We start from the raw sequence: 17697 nt of genomic DNA on the forward strand, positions 1-17697 counted from the left end.
ACTTCTTCCTGCAACTGTCCATTCAGAAATGCGCTTTTAACATCCATCTGGTACACTTTGAAATTTTTGAATGATGCATAGGCCAGGAATATTCTTATTGCTTCCAGTCTTGCAACTGGTGCATATGTCTCATCATAATCAATTCCTTCTTCCTGCCTGTATCCTTGTGCAACTAGCCTTGCTTTGTTGCGCACAACTGAACCATCCTCGTTCAGTTTGTTCCTGTATACCCATTTTGTACCTATAACAGTTTTGAAAATTGGTCTTGGAACTAAGTTCCAGACATTATTATGGATAAACTGATTTAGCTCTTCTTGCATAGCATTTATCCAGTTAGGATCAGCAAGAGCTTCATCAGTTTTCTTTGGTTCCAGTTGAGATACAAAAGCTGAATGAATGAATAAGTTAAGCATTTGATTTCTCGTTCTTACCGGATCAGATGGATTACCTATCACCAATTCTGGAGGATGTGATTTCTTCCATCTGAGTTCAGCATTTGTTGATTCCAAATTGGTAACTGCTTCAGTAGGTAACTGATTGGTTTCAGTTTCAGTTGGAGCTGTTTCAGTTGGCAACTGAATCTCATTTGTTTGTTCTACTAACTGATTAGCTTCCAATTCAACAGCCTGATCTAATATCTCAGGTTCAGGTGTTTGGAGATTGATTTGATTAATATGAGTATCTTCTTCATCATCATCCTCCAAACTGATATCTGTAAATCTGTCAGCTAGCTCAACTGTATCAGTTGGCTTATCAGTTAGTACAGTTTCATCAAAAACAACATGAATAGATTCTTCAACATTTAAAGTGTTTTTGTTGAAGACTCTGTAAGCTTTACTTACTGATGAATAACCAAGAAATATTCCTTCTGCAGATTTAGCATCAAAAGCTTTTAAATGAGTTTTACCATTGTCGAGTATAAAACATCTGCAGCCGAATATTTTAAAGTAAGAAACCACACTTTTTCTTCCATGCCAGATCTCATACGGTGTTTTCAAATGATTCTTATTAATCATTGATCTGTTTTGAGTGTAACACGCAGTGTTCACTGCTTCTGCCCAAAACCTTTGAGAGATACTAGAATCAGCAAGCATTGTTCTAGCAGCTTCCTTAAGTGTTCGATTTCTCCTTTCAGCTACACCATTTTGCTGAGGAGTTCTTGCTGCTGAGAGCTCATGTTTGATTCCAGTATTCTCTAAATAGTTTGAAAGAATTTTATTGATAAATTCAGTTCCTCGATCGGATCTGATTCTGTCAATTCCAACTGATTTTTCATTTGATAATCTTTTGAAAAGCTTGATCAGTTGAGCAGCAGTTTGGTCTTTGGTCTTGAGAAAAATGACCCAAGTGAATCTAGAAAAATCATCTACAACCACCAAGGTGTATTTCATTCCCCCTAAGCTCATCACCGGTATTGGACCAAAGAGATCCATATGTAATAGTTCTAAGCATCGGGAAGAAGATTTACGACCCTTGTTCTTAAAAGAAGATTTTATTTGTTTGCCAAACTGACATGCTGAGCAAATTTTGTCTTTTGTAAAATCCATTTTGGGCAGCCCAGTCACAAGATCATGTTTACTCAAATATGCAATAGATTTGAAATTCAAGTGGTTTAACCTCTTATGCCATAACCAGTTTTTCGAAGATTTTGAGGCAATAAGACATACTGGTGCATAAGGTTGATCATTCCAGCTGACTTTGTATGTGTTTCCACATCTTTTGCCAGTTAGAATGACCTCATCAGTTGAGTTTTTGACTGAGCAAATAAGTTTGTCAAATTGAACTGAAAATCCATTATCGCATAACTGACTGATGCTTATCAGATTATACTTGAGATTTTCAACTAATAAAACATCATTAATGATAAAATTACCATGGATAAGCTTACCCTTACCCACAGTTGTACCTTTCGAGTTGTCTCCAAAACTAATCTTTGGACCATCGTATTTGATCAGTTTGGATAGCAGTTTTGAATCACCTGTCATGTGTCTTGAGCATCCACTGTCCAGATACCAAACTGAATCTTCAGGTGTACCTGTTACCTGCATTCACATACAAAATAAGATTGTGGTACCCTTTGTTTATTTGGGTCCAAAGTTGATTAGTCCTTTAGGAATCCAAACTTGGATCAGTCTGACTGACCGTCCAGTTGCTGTATTCCATATGGTCTTTCTCGTTTTGTGTGTGCTTTGTGTGTGATGCATAGGTGAATCAATATGTGATTTTGCCTTTCCCAACTGATTGTTCGGCCGATATCGTTTCTGAACAGGCTTACAGTTATAGTAGTTGGAGTATTCATTTGAAAATCGTTTTGAAATTCTTTTCGATGTTTGACCACGAAAGTCAGTTGAAATTTTTGGACTATATCCAATACCATATCTATTTGCCTTGTTCTTGTTCTCAAAGGGCGGTTCAATCAGTTTACTTGGTTCAAGCTGTTCTTGTTCCACGACTGATTTGACAAAGCGAATGAATTTTCCTTTGTCCATATTCAGTTGTGGCTGAGTATCATTGGAAGACATCTCACTTTGACTACTGAACCCTAGTCCAGTCTTGTCAGCAACTGATTTTTGCGAATTCTGAATATCAGTTAGTGCTGCTGAAGATTTATTCCAAGCCTGAATGAGCTCGTTGTGCTTTGCATTTTCAAGCATCAATTTTTGAATCAACAATTGATTCCTGCTCTTTTCAGCATTGAGCTCAGCAATTTCCCTTTTTAGACTCAACATATCAACTGACTGATCAGTTTTAGTATTGTTGTCCAAGGGATCATCTTGCTTTGCTCTGGCTTTATCAAATGATAGAGCAAGCTTTTGATACTCGCTGACCATGTCATGAAGAGTCGAAATAAGCTCTTCTCTAGTGAAATCAGTTGAGCTAAAGTCGAATACCTGCTGATTGTCTGATTGATCTTCTGTCTCATCAGCCATCAGACACTTGACTTCTTCCTCTTCTTCACTAGAACTGTATGAAGTTTCAGCTTCTGACTCATCACTGTCAGTCTCTGCCCATTTGGCTTTGCTTTCTTCAGCTACTAGCACTTCATGCTTCTTTTTATAGGTTTTCCTTTCATCCTTAGGTCTCTTTTTGTGCTCATATGATTTCTTTTTCCGTTCAGTTGAGACTTGACTGTCCTTCTTTGGTTTTGGGCAGTCAGCAATGAAATGTCCTGGCTTTCCACAGTTATAGCAAGCGTTTGAATCTTCTCTGGAGTTATTTCTTTGGTAGCTCTTCTGAAAATTTCCCTGATTCTTCCTCATGAATCTACCAAACTTTCTGATAAACAATGACATAGCATCATTGCTCAATTGATCTGCAGCTTTTTCAACTGAACCAGTTGGTTCTGTTCTTATAGCAGTTAGAGCAGTAGTTGATGAAGGTGTTGATGGTTCTGCTTCTCCTCGAGTTTGTAACTCAAACTCATAAGCTTTCAGATCAGCAAACAAATCATGAATTTCAACTTTGTTCAAGTCTTTTGATTCCCTCATGGCCATTGTCTTGACATCCCATTCCCTGGGAAGTCCTCTGATAATCTTGAGAGCCACTTCTTTATTTGTATACACTTTTCCAAGTGCATTTAGTTCATTTATGATTCCACTGGTTCTTTCATCATATTCAAGCATTGATTCTCCAGCTTTCATTTTGATGTTGTCAAACTTCTGTACAGCAACAGAAAGTTTGTTTTCCTTTGTTTGCTCATTTCCCTCGCATAACTGAATCAGCTTTTCCCATATCTCTTTTCCTGTCTTGCACATCTTGATCTTACTGAACGTTATCTTGTCCAGTGTTTTATACAGTATGTCCTTGGCTACATTGTCAAGGTTTGCTTTTCTTTTATCTTCAGCAGTCCACTCATCTCTGGGTTTTTCAATTCTATGATGTGCCCCTTCGGTGATGGCAACTGCTGTGTTTGCTTTCAAAATTTTCATTGGCCCGTCAGTTATGACGTACCACATATCATCATCTTGTACAGCTAAATGAGCCTGCATTCTGATTTTCCAGTCATCAAAGTCTTCCCTGGAAAACATAGGAATTTTGTTGAAAGAAGACATACTGAATCAGTTGAGAGAATATGTTCTACGACAAGATAAACTTCGCTCTGATACCACTTGATAGGATCGATTAACTCAACGTGAAAGTGTTTAGAAGGGGGGGGGTTGAATAAATACTTGCTAGATTAAAATTTCTTCGAAAGGTTGGGTACAGTTTTGTTACAAACTGACTCAAGTATCTCGTCGGTCGATAACAATCAGTTAAACTGAATAAAACAGTTGCGGAAAACTAACTGACTGAAAGATAGAATGAATAACTGAAAGTAAATAACACAGGAAATGTTTCTGGATGTTCGGAGACTTGAATAACTCCTACGTCACCCCTTCTATCACAAAGATAGGATATTCACTAAAAGACTTTGATCAAATACAATAACGTGTACCGACCCACTTCAGTTTGGACTTATCTATTGCCAAAACTGAAACTCTTAGTTAACAACTCTTTTACAGATCACAACTGGTCTTAGCACAACTTGTACAATTTATCAAAGATTACAAAGTGCTTTTTCTAGCTCAAAACGTAGCCTGAATGCTACTGATAAAACTGATAAGCTTGAGCTTTGATTTGACGAAGTTGAGAGAATATTTTCGCAGAGTAACAGCAAGTAAAATGAGTAGTTCAGAATCGGTAATTCTTCAGCTGCTCTCTTCGACTATTTATAGGCTTCTGTCAACGGTAACATTTATTTGAATAACAGCCGTTGTTTGCCACGTCAATATTCCCTGATAGATCGTACACTGCAACTTCTGAAATGCGGCGATCCACTACCAGTTCGCAGAAGACTGTACTATTTGTCGGTTGTCGTTTTCACTTTATGACGTGTACAGCTGAAAGATCAGCTGATAACAAATCAGTTGGCGAGAATGAACTGGCGAGAATATCTGCTGAAATATCAGTTAAGCTAGGTTCAGTTAAGTCGATCAGTTGGTAGCTTTTAGTTGCTGAATTCAGTTGAGTCTTTTGTCAAACGCCGGAATTAAGTTTCCAACATAGGGTTTTATCACATATATATATACTAATTATTAGGGCAGATTAAATCAGTAGTCCGTGTAAAAATATGAACAATAATTGTCTTTAAGACCTTGCATGTGTTTTAAAAATTAGACATAAAACTATTTACAAATGAGTATAATATGTGCTTGATTTTTCTCAACACGTATGCAAAATGTATTTGATTTTTTTTTTAAAAAAAATCAAAGATATATTACACTATTAATATTTTTAAAAGAGTTTTATGTCAGTATTGTAACATCTTAAACAACGTAAAACGAAATAATATAATTTATCAAGTAATTAAACTTTGATGAATAAAACTATAAGACATAATTATTAATGTGCGTTGTCTTAAGACAAATGATTTACTATAAAAACTTGTCAGTTTTCAAAACAATACTAGTGAATAAAGAAAAGCTAAATCCCTTAATAAAGTGAGGGGGCAAAATGCATCCAAAACACTTATCAAACCAAATAATCAAATCTACAATGCAAAGTTTGTGAAGACAAACACCTCTTTGATAAACATCACTCTAATAAATACAGTTATTAGGTGTTGTGTATTAATATCTTCAACAACACTTCAATATGTCTCGGCTCTGAGCTCTTTATTAAATTACCGATGTATATGCTCGATCAGCTACAGTGTCTTAAAATATCTGCTTAATCAATCAGATCCCAATATCTATCTTGGTTATTTAATTTATAAACTTCCTTTGCCCTAAAATTTATTCTTTGAATAGAATCCTACAAGATATGGAAACAACAATTCCATAAACTCTTTTTAAATAAACATATCATATCTAGAGTTTATCAAATATCTCAATAGTTTAGAAATACAAAACTTTATACTTAATATTATCAAATAAAGACAATCAAGAATTCTACCAACCATCATCGTTACAATTATAGTTAATAGACATTCAAGAATTACGATGAGAGAAAAAAAATACCATTGCGAGAGATATCAAAGATCTGTGAGAAGAATAACAATCAAATTTTTTCTTGGTTATTCGATGTGGATAGTACTACAAGATGTCCACATATATATTATTTTTCACACACGTTGCAATATAAGGAAAAAAAATTGTTACCTCTTTAGGGCCTGTTTGGTATGAAGGATTGAAGTAAGATTATGGATTAATCACATGTTTGTATGGTTTTTGGGAGAAAGGCAGATAACACTGGGCCCGTGCCAATTGTGTCGTTGATGGGAATGGTTTTTGGTGGGAAAGATGTAGTCCGAGCTTCGAAGGCGTAAGTAAATAAGAATGGAAGAGAAGCAGGGGAAGAATTTAGTGATAGCTTCAGCGGTGGGTAAATCTGAATGGAAGAATTGTAGGGATTCCAACTTCAAGCTTTTTTCGTAATTAAAAAATTTACATTTAAATAGGGGCAAATTAGGCATTTCAACATATATTCTTTATCTGTACAATTATTTATCAAATACACCAAACATCGTATAATTTATCAAATTTTCGTAATCATGTACACCAAACACAATATAAAAAATTTAGGTTATTTGATTTATCACTCAGATTGTTATTAAATTAGCAATCCATAGTTTATCCTATCCCAGCAACCAAACTGGCCCTTAATTAATTATAACCCATGGATTATTAATGTTGGACTGTTTATGACTACGTACCCGCATGGTAGCATGAACAAATCATGCCGAAACATAATCATCTCTAGGTTAATTCATATATATATACGATCCGTGTTGAAATTTTCAAAAGTAGTTGTAATTTGAACAAAGAAAGTTGCAAATGAAATACTCGAAAACTCTCGTAATACACAAGGATCGATACGATTGGACTGACAGAAGGGGCAAAAGCATTTAAAACCACCCACGTGAGAAGTTAATGAACAATGACCCATCATTTAAATTTATAACACGATCGATCGAGTAATTTAATCTGATGTCTGAGACATAACACATATGCTATTGTTTCACATGCATGATCGATGTGTTGGGTAATTGGGTCACTTTTAAGATATCATCAGCATATCTCACCCATTCATTACTCCAATATATATATATATATATACTCCAATATATATATATGTACCTAAAGATTTCATGAATTATGTCACTATCAACATTTACTTCTCCATTTGTACCAAAGCTTAAAAATACAATTTTGGTCTTATATATTTGCCTCTTCCTGATTTGGTTTTATACCAATTTTTTTAGACGGAGATCTTTAACTCGTTAAGTTTATGAAAGAGGGTTTATATATATATATATATATATATATATATATATATATATATATATATATATATATATATATATATCTCTTCACATTTAAAGGTCGAAGGAATCTTTGTTGATTCAAGGATTTTATTCATTAGGAGTTTTTAGAAAATTTAAAATGACACAGGATTGTGTCAGCGCAAATATTTCTTTTACTGCTGTTTGTTAACAGTAGTGAGTCCATTGAATTTCTCTGCCACCGAATCTCATTCAATGAAAATGACAAAAATGCTGCTTATTTAGTCCTGTTTGTTTCTCAATTTGAATACATTGTTGTCCACATGCAAAATAATTGAAACCCACTACTTTACTATAAAGCCAAACTCTCGTTTTATTTTTAAATCATAGTAATGCCCATATTTGATAATAATAATAATTATCTAATATTGTAGAAAATGTATAATTTTAAAGTTTTTTTTTTATGACGTGAGAACTCGTAACCGTTACGGTTCGATTTGTATTAGGTAAAACCTCGGACTATTATTGCAAATCATCAGTTTTTAATTACCTCTTATATTTTCTTATCAAGAGTATTCCATATTCTAAAAAATTGAGAAACGAGAGATGAGGCTGAAATTCTTTGCTAGGGCATGTTCATTAACTTGTAGGCCCAGTTAAATGTAGGCCCAAAAACAACCCATTTCTCGCGGTTTCGGATTAGATCCGATAGATTTTCTAGTACTTAACTTATCTGCTCCCTATGGTGGGCCCATTTCTTTTACTGGGCCCCCAAAATCTCGTGCCATGTTTCTCTCTATTCTAAAAAAACAATTGAGGTGATCTCCATAGAATTCAGAAAAGGTTAATTTTGCCCTTTTTGTTATTTTTTTTTTAAAAAAAATTATTCCCTCTATACTCATGAATGAGTCTAAAATAATAATTTTTTCGTATTACTTGATTTTAATTTAATTTTGTGGATTTTCAATATATTGACGTTTAGCCCTTTTATAATGGAGGAGATTGTCTGTCACATGCGAGCACTGATTGAACATCTTGGCGTTATGTCACACACAATTTTATAATATCATTTTATTAGTTCTACGGATTTAATATTTATAAATTTGGTTTAAATTTACGCATAAAATCGAAACATATATAGATGAAATTTACTTTTATTACAATACACCCAAATTAAATGTATTTTGTGTGAAGATACATATCATGCATTTCTTACACATTTGATGTGAGGTCCACATAATATGTCATTTTGTGTAATATTACAAATTTTTCTGTGAGACAGTCTTACAAATCAATTTTGTGATCAATATGTTCAATTTGAATGGTAAGAATCTCATATGCAGCCAACCTTACTCTATTCTCGTACAACTCAAGCAAGTTAAAAATTAATTTGTTTTCCAAACAAATTTAAGCCGCAAACTTAAAATTAATTGTACCCAATCAAATATCCAAATTCTTTTCCACCCATGACCTGTATCGTAACAGTCGGCTCCCTCGAAAGAGAATAGGACCGATAAGAGGGCAAAGTGGTCATTAAATGAGCCCATGTGAGGCTACTGAACTCATCGTGCAAGAGACCCTCAGTCAAGTTACACAAACGCCCCTCGTATTGAATATGGAGTTCAGACACCAACGTAATTAAACCCAAAAACAAAGCCCACTTTTGAACTCTGACATGCATAAAAAGGCCTATTTCGAATCCCAATTCCAAGCATCGCACAACTCATAATTCAACTACTAACTCTCTGTGCTGCAGAGCGCACAGCTGTGAGCCAAGAATGAGGGGTTTCACCGTGTTGTCGGTGCTACTGTGTGTCGCCACTTGCCGCTTTGCTTTTGCCTTCAAAGATGGTAAACAAACTAACCATCATTCTTCTGATTTACGTAGCATTAACAAGCTTCTGTTTTGATATTTCTGTGGTTTATGGGTCTCCAAGAACTTGGTTTTCGATGCATTTTCTTGATACATATTGTTACTGTATGGGTTATTTAATGTTCAGAATGTTTTTGGTGGGTGTACGTGTACCTGTGGTGCTTATTACTGAAATGGGCCAAGGTTTAAATCAGGCAGAAAATCGATTTCAAGATTTTGGAATCTTTGAATTTCATTAATGAAGTTTGCTCCTTTCCACACTTGAATGGTTGGAGGGAGCCATTGATTTGGTTGCATTAACGTATTTCGAGCTGGAATTATTATTTTTGAGACGAATGTAATCACCGAAGCCCGGCCCGCGAAATTAATGATGTAAATCATTATGGTGCCTACAAATGAATGCTAACCTGTCATCCCTCTTTTAAGAATATAAAATTATTTCAAGTAACCTTTTTTTTGTTTTCAAGTAAAAACAGACTGTATATAATGCCGACATATATTGCATTGATAATGGTGATGCGATTGATCGATTTGAGGATTCATTGGCTTCCTAGGGGAAAAAGATTCGTTATTTTAATATACTGACAGAGAATGAGACCAATGAGTATTCGTTAGATCCATATATCAAGAAAAATTCAACCTTTTTTTTTAAAAAAATTAATTAAAACGGCAATATTTGACAACCATTCATTGAAAAAGTTTGGTGTGATCACTTCTCCTTTACAGGGGATTTCATACAACTCGGTCGCGGGCCAAGAAATTAGTTTACAGTATAAATCATAAAGATATGAAATTTACGTTTGCAAATTCGATATTATTTGAATTATGATGCATCTTTGTTTTAAGACACGTCAAAGCATGAACTTTGAAACATCGCCGTAAACCACTTGAGCTGGCGGTAAGAGTAGATAGTAGCCCTTCCCTTTTCCCCTCCTGATGGTTATCTAAAATGCCAAAGACTAAATCCATGTATTGTACGTAAAAAATGCAGGGCCGCTAGACAACGGCAACTTCGAGGAGGCTCCAAAGTCCTCGGACCTTAATGGAACCGTTGTACTTAAATCCAATGCTATACCACATTGGGAGACTTCAGGATTTGTTGAGTACATCAAAGCCGGGCAAAAGCAAGGTGACATGTTACTAGTGGTACCTGAGGGGTTTGCTGCGGTTAGGCTTGGAAACGAAGCGTCCATTAAGCAGCGAGTAAATGTTACCGTAGGAAGTTTGTATGCAATAACGTTTAGTGCTGCTCGAACGTGTGCTCAGGCCGAGGAGCTTAATGTGTCCGTGAAACCGGACTTCGGGGTGATGCCGATTCAAACATTGTACAGTAGTAGCGGCTGGGATTTGTATGCGTGGGCGTTCCGAGCGATTTTCGATGTGGCTGAGATTCTGCTTCACAATCCAGGGGAAGAAGAAGATCCGGCATGCGGACCGCTGATTGATTCGATTGGTATTCGAGTTTTAAATCCTCCTAAAGCTACAAAATGTAAGTTCAGCATTATATTGTTTATTTCCAAACTCTGCCTCTGCCACTCTATTCACAGAATGTACTCAGTAGTTGAATGACATTACTACCAAAGCTTAACTCAAAAGTGGTACTAAATGTAAGTTCATCATTATATATGTGTGCTTAGCCGACTACTAATTTACATATTTAAAGGTGAAGAGATATACGGGCATGCTTAATTTTTATAGATAGAGAAAGGATGAATATATTATAGCCTATCAGGTGGGAGTGATACCAAATTTACTTGCTCATAATTTGCACCTAATGAGAAGTTGGTAGGGACTTGAACTTCAATGCAGTTTAAGACGTGGATCCATGAGAAATTATTGACACCGGATAGCAAATTCACAAGTCATGCTCCTCATTTTATCGTTCTCAAGGAGAGTAAAACTGTTAAGCAAAAATCCCAAAAATTGGTTTATAAGAGGGAAGTTATGTCACATGTATGCGGTAAAGATACACGCAAATCAAGATGATTTGGAACAATAATTGTGTTGCTGACTGCTATTCGACAAGACTCACTGTATGTATATATTTATTCTACTGTGCAGTTAACCTACTGAAAAATGCCGACTTCGAAGAAGGTGCATATATGTTTCCCAATGCTACTACGGGTGTCCTAATCCCACCTAACATTGAGGACGATAACTCTGCCCTTCCAGCCTGGATGGTTGAATCCCTGAAAGCTGTAAAATACATCGACGCTGCCCATTTCTCTGTCCCACACGGCCAGCGGGCCATTGAGCTCGTTGGGGGCCGAGAAAGCGCCATTGCCCAGGTGGCCCGAACCATCGCAGGGAAGACTTATGAGCTTACTTTTGCAGTCGGTGATGCCAGCAACTCATGCGAGGGGTCGATGATCGTCGAGGCTTTTGCTGGTAGGGACACTCTCAAAGTTCCTTATGAGTCAGAAGGGACAGGTGGATACAAACGAGCCGTGCTGCGGTTCGTGGCGGTTTCAAATCGTACACGTATCATGTTTCTGAGCACTTATTACCATACGAGGAGTGATGACTATGCTTCACTCTGTGGACCTGTTGTTGATGATACAAAGTTGCTTAGCATTCGAAACCCCAGACGACTCGTTTAAACAAAGCCACTTGAGATCTTGGGATAATGTATGCTAAGAATGTTTGGATTATGTAAGCATGTGCCAAATTTTTTATTACTATTTAGAAATGTTATTTAAATACCAAGTTGGAAGACTTGACAGTCTATATATCAGGAGTGGGATTGAATTATCAAGTGTTATACTGTATTTTGAGTTCAGTAAATTGGAAAATTTGACTTTAGTTGGGAGTTATCTTAAATGTATCTATCTTTATAGCGATTGTCCCCTCTGTGTGTGCAAGAAAATTCAGGATTTTTCAATTATCTGAATGGTGGAGCCAAAGTAAATGTCGACCACATAAAAGTACGTAAATAAAATAATGCCGTCTTCATATTTAATATGTCAGCTTCTCCGTCCTTTAATGACCTAAATAATACTCGCTGTTATAAATGGTAATAACTTATATCGCGCAAGGAAACCATACTAGTGCACACTCACCTGAAATCATTTTTGAGTCTTATGTTGATCAGTCGACGTGCTTCATCCTTTCTCTCGGCTTCTTGCTCCGAAACTCTCTCTCCTCACATGAAGTTATGCAACTGGAGACACAACATCGTCTAAACAACTTTTCTTTTGAGATACTTGCAATGTATTCACTGTCAATATACAAATGCACTCCAATGATAACAGTGGATTGTGTACGTAATGGGAGCAAGCAAACCAGGAAAAAACTTGTAAAAATGCATGAAAGAGACCGAATCTCGTCAAATTGTCAAATCAAGGATATGCGATAGCATCACAAAGCAGATAACACAATTATCAGAAATTACATGTTCACGAGCACACCAGTTGCAGCAGCCAAACTGACTAGAATCTCGTGAAACAACATTGATGTGATCGAGGGGAGCTGGGTCGGGCGATTTACGGGATCGGGTCTAGAAATAATGGAGAATGAGAGCACAACGAGATGTGTCCAAACCAGAGGTTTTTCTCTCGAGAAAGGCTGGGGTTGACCTGCAAACACAAAGATAATCACGCGAATGAGCGCTGGAGTAGTGTCCGACGTGACCACTCTGATGCTAAAGTTAATAGGTGAACGAAGAGAACCAATGTAGCAAGAGAATGATATGCCAATGATCTATCAAAATCTAAAGAGTAAATGATGTGGGCATGATATTTACTGACTTTGTTTTCATCCGATGCTAAAATCAACAGGTGAACGAACCAATGTAGCAAGAGAATGATATGCCAATGATCTATCAAAATCTCGAGAGTAAATGATGTGGGCAATATATGTGCATGAATGCATAAATGCTAAACAGACCTGATATTTATAGGAAGAAAGTTAATGATGACTTTGTTTTCAGTGCCTACATACTAATTATGGCAAGATGGTTGCCAATACCCTGCTGTCTGACAACAACTTCTCTGACACGTCAAATTGTCCCTCTTGCCTTGTCAAATCCATACGATTTTGACAGTAATGATTACCAAGATAAGGTATCACATACGTGTGCACTCGAGTGCGGTGTTATTATCGAGGTAACCTGGGTAAAGAGCTATTACCTTGGGAACTCGTCGGAAAGTCCGGACTTCTGGTAGCCCGGGAAGATGATATCCGAGCAGTCATTTGCTCGGCTGGTATCGGATCGGTCCAAAGCTTTTCATAACTTGATCAATGACTTAAAGACTTCCATCCACATAGAAACAATCAACAGTGCGAACTGATGCAGATTAAAGTTAGTGAATGTGCACTAGAATTAAGTAAATGCATACTAGGAACTCAATCATTCATATGTGAAAAACTTATAAATGACGCAATCACTTTTACCATATTCCGGACACAAGATTAACACAAATTCAGCAAGATAAGAACCTTGTTTTGGCTGATGCTCTTCTCTTACATTTAGAGGTACTTCCTCGTCCAGCAGAAGAAATGTATGTAGTATATCCAGTCGATGCTTAAGTAAAATAAACAGACGCTAAACTGTAAAAATAAGGAAATGGCCAAAGGTCGTTTGCATCTGTTTGAAGGTAGAAGGCCGAAGCGTTCAAAAGTTAATGCCAGGAGAGTAGTGGCAAAACCTGGCATCATCTTTAAACCTTTGGAAACAAATTATGATGCATCCAACCATAGCCCTGGAAAATGCAGGGGAGTTGAAGATTGATCAACGTATATTCAAACTAAAATTTGTGCAGCCAAATGTGCACGAAGGAAACCAAACTTAAAATATCGCATCGAACAAGAAGCCCAAAACAAATATTTACTTTTCAACATTCCAATCCTCCAAATGTGGGAACAGAACTAAAACAAAGCATTCCTTCAGCATTTAGCGTTTATATGCATTCGCATCAGTAGACAGCCTGCAGATGATATTGTCCTTCAACAATTCATCAACAAAAGTCAGCACTTTTGGAAATTAACAGCAAGCTTTACCTATCATGTACATGTTGGAATTTATAATATATCAAAGAAACGCAGAGAAACAGAAGATTACTACAGACATCTCATATTGAAAGGGGCCCTTTAAAGGATTAATGCATCATCATTCACTCAACACTTGTATGGATTTCTACAACCTGTAAGATAAAATATTTAAAGCTTTTGCCCCCAATAAGTGTCTTATAGTGGAAAGATGTTGAAGCTGTCGCTAGCATATTCTAGACTTTCAACAAATGAAAAACTGCGCACCATATGAAAAACAAATATGAATTAAATTATTTCTTTGAAGGAAAAATATGCAGTGATTACATGAACACAAATGTGAGACGTATCTCTTATTTAAAAAAAAGGTAACTATCCAGAGAGACGTGGATATAATAAAAATGACAGAAGATAGAGAGCATAATGTTCAAGTTGCCTTTTACATTGTTAAAACAGAAAAGACTGGCTCTAAATCCTTCTACAAAAAGAGGAGGAATCAACATTTATTCTCTTGTTACTAAACAAAAACAGCAGTTTTCGCAGATATTAGATGCTTCAGCTCCTTCAAATGTTCATCATTTGAAATGTGGAGCGTAATACGAAGATTTGTCAACAATGTTTCCTGTTCCCAACTCAAGGGACCAGAAGCATACAAAACTTCCAGAGTGCAGCGATAAGCATGCAACTCTAACTTACGAATATTGACTTCAATTTCTTCATTTGGAGGAAGGGAACATCTTTTCCTCTCGATGCCTGAAAAAACTGACTCTGAATCACAGCTGAGGGTGTCTGTATCTTGCCAACACGGAGGCTTTAAATGACCATGACAGTTGTTTGGACATCGATCAGTAATGCTACAGCTACCCACAGAACAGGCATCACTGTCAGAACCATTTAATTCAGAATTTCTGACCCCAGAAAAGTCAAGAACATCTTTTTGTTTTCTCCTCTCCTTTTGATTATGTCCATTTGATGTGATGTTAAAGGAAGAATGCATGTTTTTTCCGCCCAAAAGTTCTCTCGGGGAAGTAACAGCATCTACCTTTTCAAGCACTGGAGCAGCAACCGGCCTCAGCTCCTTGCCATCTTTCTGAATCTCTCGTAGTTTTCCGACACGTCCATCAAGTGCAGCAATAGTAGAGGACTGATACAAGAGCTTCCTCTTTTGGGGCCTTAAAGCGATATTGGGCAATTTCAAAAAGGAAATCTCATCCGGAGTCTTCAAACAATCTTTTTGTGGTTGATTTTTAATCTTTCCATCACCTTCTGGCACCTCAAAGTCCATTCCAGCTATAACGTCTTCGCCTCCTCTGCAACACTGTAAACAGGAGAAACTAGGAGATCAGTGAATGCCAACAGGGACATCTTCGACATATTTACATAGAAAAAGGAGACTTCACAAGGAAGACAAATATATGGATCTGCACTACTGTACATGGTATCATTAGCAATAACAATTTCTTAATACAAAAAACCAGAAGTCCTATAAAGATAAGCACTCAATAATAATAAAACTTACAATGAAGCATAAAACTTGCAGAAAACGAGATCAACCAGATAAATCAATACATCCATAAATCCAATCTACTGAAATCAAGATAATATTTCGGCATAAAAGTTGAAACAGAAAGAAAAAAGAAAAAAAAATGTTTGCATTGCTTGCAGGAAAAAAAGAGAAGAAAAAATGGAACCTTTTCCATCAGAAACCATCTCTCATCATGCCAGGTTTGTCTCGTCCTGATGTCCGAATGGGCAATAATTAGTTCCTTTGAGCACCCAAGCAATCTTACCAAGTACTGATTTTGGAAGGAAGCATCCTGGAAACGAATTTCATTGCTCATATTTCCTTTTTTGCCACGCAAAATCTTCAAGAGAGAAGAAATCTTCCATGAAGATTCATAAAAAACCTCCACAACATCACCGGTAATATAGTGTTCTGCCCCTTGTACAAGAGGAGGGCATGGCCTAACAAGCTTACAAGATACTGTTGCCACCAATTGATCTCTGGGCAGACCAAAATAAAAGTCATACTGCACCCGATAAGTAATGCCATTACCAGATAGTATCTCTGCAGTATTCCATGATATTTCTCCTTCTTCTTTGTTCATTACCTCTACTTTATCCCCCTTTCTGAATCTCATTATAAATGATCTTGTACCATAAATATGATAAAACCTGTGGTGACAAAGAAAAGTGAGTTATCGCACAAAATAATATGGAAATGAAAATAAATACTAATATAAATAAGGCTGCTGAAAGCCCAACACTTCCTTCATATCAACCATGCTATAGGCTCAATCTTGCAAGAACAGAAGCTAAGACAGCAAACACGACTGAATATTAATGAATAAATCTATCGGTTTCTTATGTGGAACAACCATAGGAAATATTTAAAGAGACTTTAGTGATCCCATCTTTTTTTTCCTGGAATACTCACGGTTTTTATCCATAAATCACTTGACATCGCATAGCCGAAACAAATTCCTGATGCTAATTTATCACCAAATATTAGCCTCTGGAACAACAATACAAACTAATAATTGATTTGGACCAGTTCATATCACAAATGATCTCTCTTGACTTAAAACCTCCAAATCAATTCAAGAAATGTTAATTCACCACAATAATCCTATTTATTTCTCAAAAAAAAACAGGTATGACTAGATTCCCCACATGAAATTTCCAGGACAAAATAGTTTAAGCTGATTTCACGATTTCCCGTATGTATAAGAGATTACAGACAAACCTGTTAACCAGTTCATATTCATGATCATTACAAAATATATTTAATAACTAAAATTTCAACCAAATAATAAAGGAATTAAATTCTAAATCCAAATAAAACACAATTTTTCAAAAGCCCCAAATTTAAATCGCTGAACAGCCATTAGATTTAAAATTCGATGAACCTAAATAAAACCCAAAACTGAAAAAAAAACACTTGCCTTTTCTTCAAAATTGGATGGAGTTTTGTATCAGGACTGCTAGATTTGAAGGTTTTGATCCACGCTTTCTCTTTAAAACAGATGTTGATTATTACCTTGATCGTTTTTAGGGTTTATTTAATTGGCAAATGCAGGGCCTTAATTTTACCAAACCACCTAATTTGTGTTGGAGCAGGAAAGAATATTATTGGTCACGCGCCTGTTGGAAATCACGTCCTCCCAACAAATAACATTTTTCCTCCCAAACTTAAAATAATAAGAAAAATATTAGAATAAAAAAATTATATAATAAAGTATTCAACTCCAAAATTATTACCACGAAACGGTCAATATTTCAAAGAAATCTTTACTATATTTACTGTTAAATAACTGAGCAGTCTGATCATGATATAAATTTTAAAATTATTTAAAATATTTTTAGTGCAATGTGTTTCGTTAATTACATAAATAAATATTTATTTTTGATTCTATAACGAGAAACAATTTGTGACAAAAACATAATATATTAGGATCTTTATATTTTAAAATTTAACATCATTTACATAAAAATAATTTTAAAATGTAAATATAACATATATAATATTCATTTATTATGTTGCTGCACGTCGAAGGCGTGTATATGTGAGCAA

General features: G+C 35.9%; 2 protein-coding genes and 1 long non-coding RNA gene across 6 annotated transcripts; 1 reads left to right on the forward strand and 2 right to left on the reverse strand.

Moving 5' to 3' along the window:
* The first annotated feature begins 8906 nt into the window (after nt 1–8906).
* Nucleotides 8907–11939, forward strand: LOC140831987 (BIIDXI-like protein At5g11420). The gene is made up of 3 exons (XM_073195735.1): nt 8907–9115; nt 10129–10626; nt 11199–11939. The coding sequence occupies exons 1-3, from the start codon at nt 9043–9045 to the stop codon at nt 11735–11737; spliced, it is 1110 nt and encodes a 369-aa protein (XP_073051836.1). The 5' UTR covers nt 8907–9042; the 3' UTR covers nt 11738–11939.
* Nucleotides 11544–12976, reverse strand: LOC140831988 (uncharacterized). Its single transcript, XR_012117986.1, has 3 exons — nt 12529–12976; nt 12197–12354; nt 11544–11681 (listed from the first exon to the last, which is right to left on the reverse strand). It is a non-coding gene; the product is annotated as an uncharacterized lncRNA (long non-coding RNA).
* Nucleotides 12977–13022: 46 nt separating this feature from the next.
* On the reverse strand, nt 13023–17277 carry LOC140831986 (uncharacterized). 4 transcript variants are annotated; one of them, XR_012117985.1, is made up of 5 exons: nt 17069–17276; nt 15815–16298; nt 14820–15441; nt 13967–14079; nt 13023–13837 (listed from the first exon to the last, which is right to left on the reverse strand). XR_012117985.1 is itself a non-coding variant. In XM_073195733.1 (4 exons), exons 2-4 carry the CDS (start codon nt 16262–16264, stop codon nt 13815–13817), a joined length of 1095 nt encoding a protein of 364 aa, XP_073051834.1. In that variant the 5' UTR covers nt 16265–16298; nt 17069–17276; the 3' UTR covers nt 13023–13814. The 4 variants fall into 4 exon arrangements, 3 of the variants coding, with proteins under 3 accessions (XP_073051834.1, XP_073051833.1, XP_073051832.1); XM_073195733.1 differs by lacking the exon at nt 13967–14079; XM_073195732.1 differs by having other exon boundaries at nt 13023–14079.
* Nucleotides 17278–17697: the final 420 nt, after the last annotated feature.

This window comes from Primulina eburnea, chromosome 5, assembly GCF_022965805.1.
Source record: "Primulina eburnea isolate SZY01 chromosome 5, ASM2296580v1, whole genome shotgun sequence".
In the NCBI taxonomy this organism is placed as follows: domain Eukaryota; kingdom Viridiplantae; phylum Streptophyta; class Magnoliopsida; order Lamiales; family Gesneriaceae; genus Primulina; species Primulina eburnea.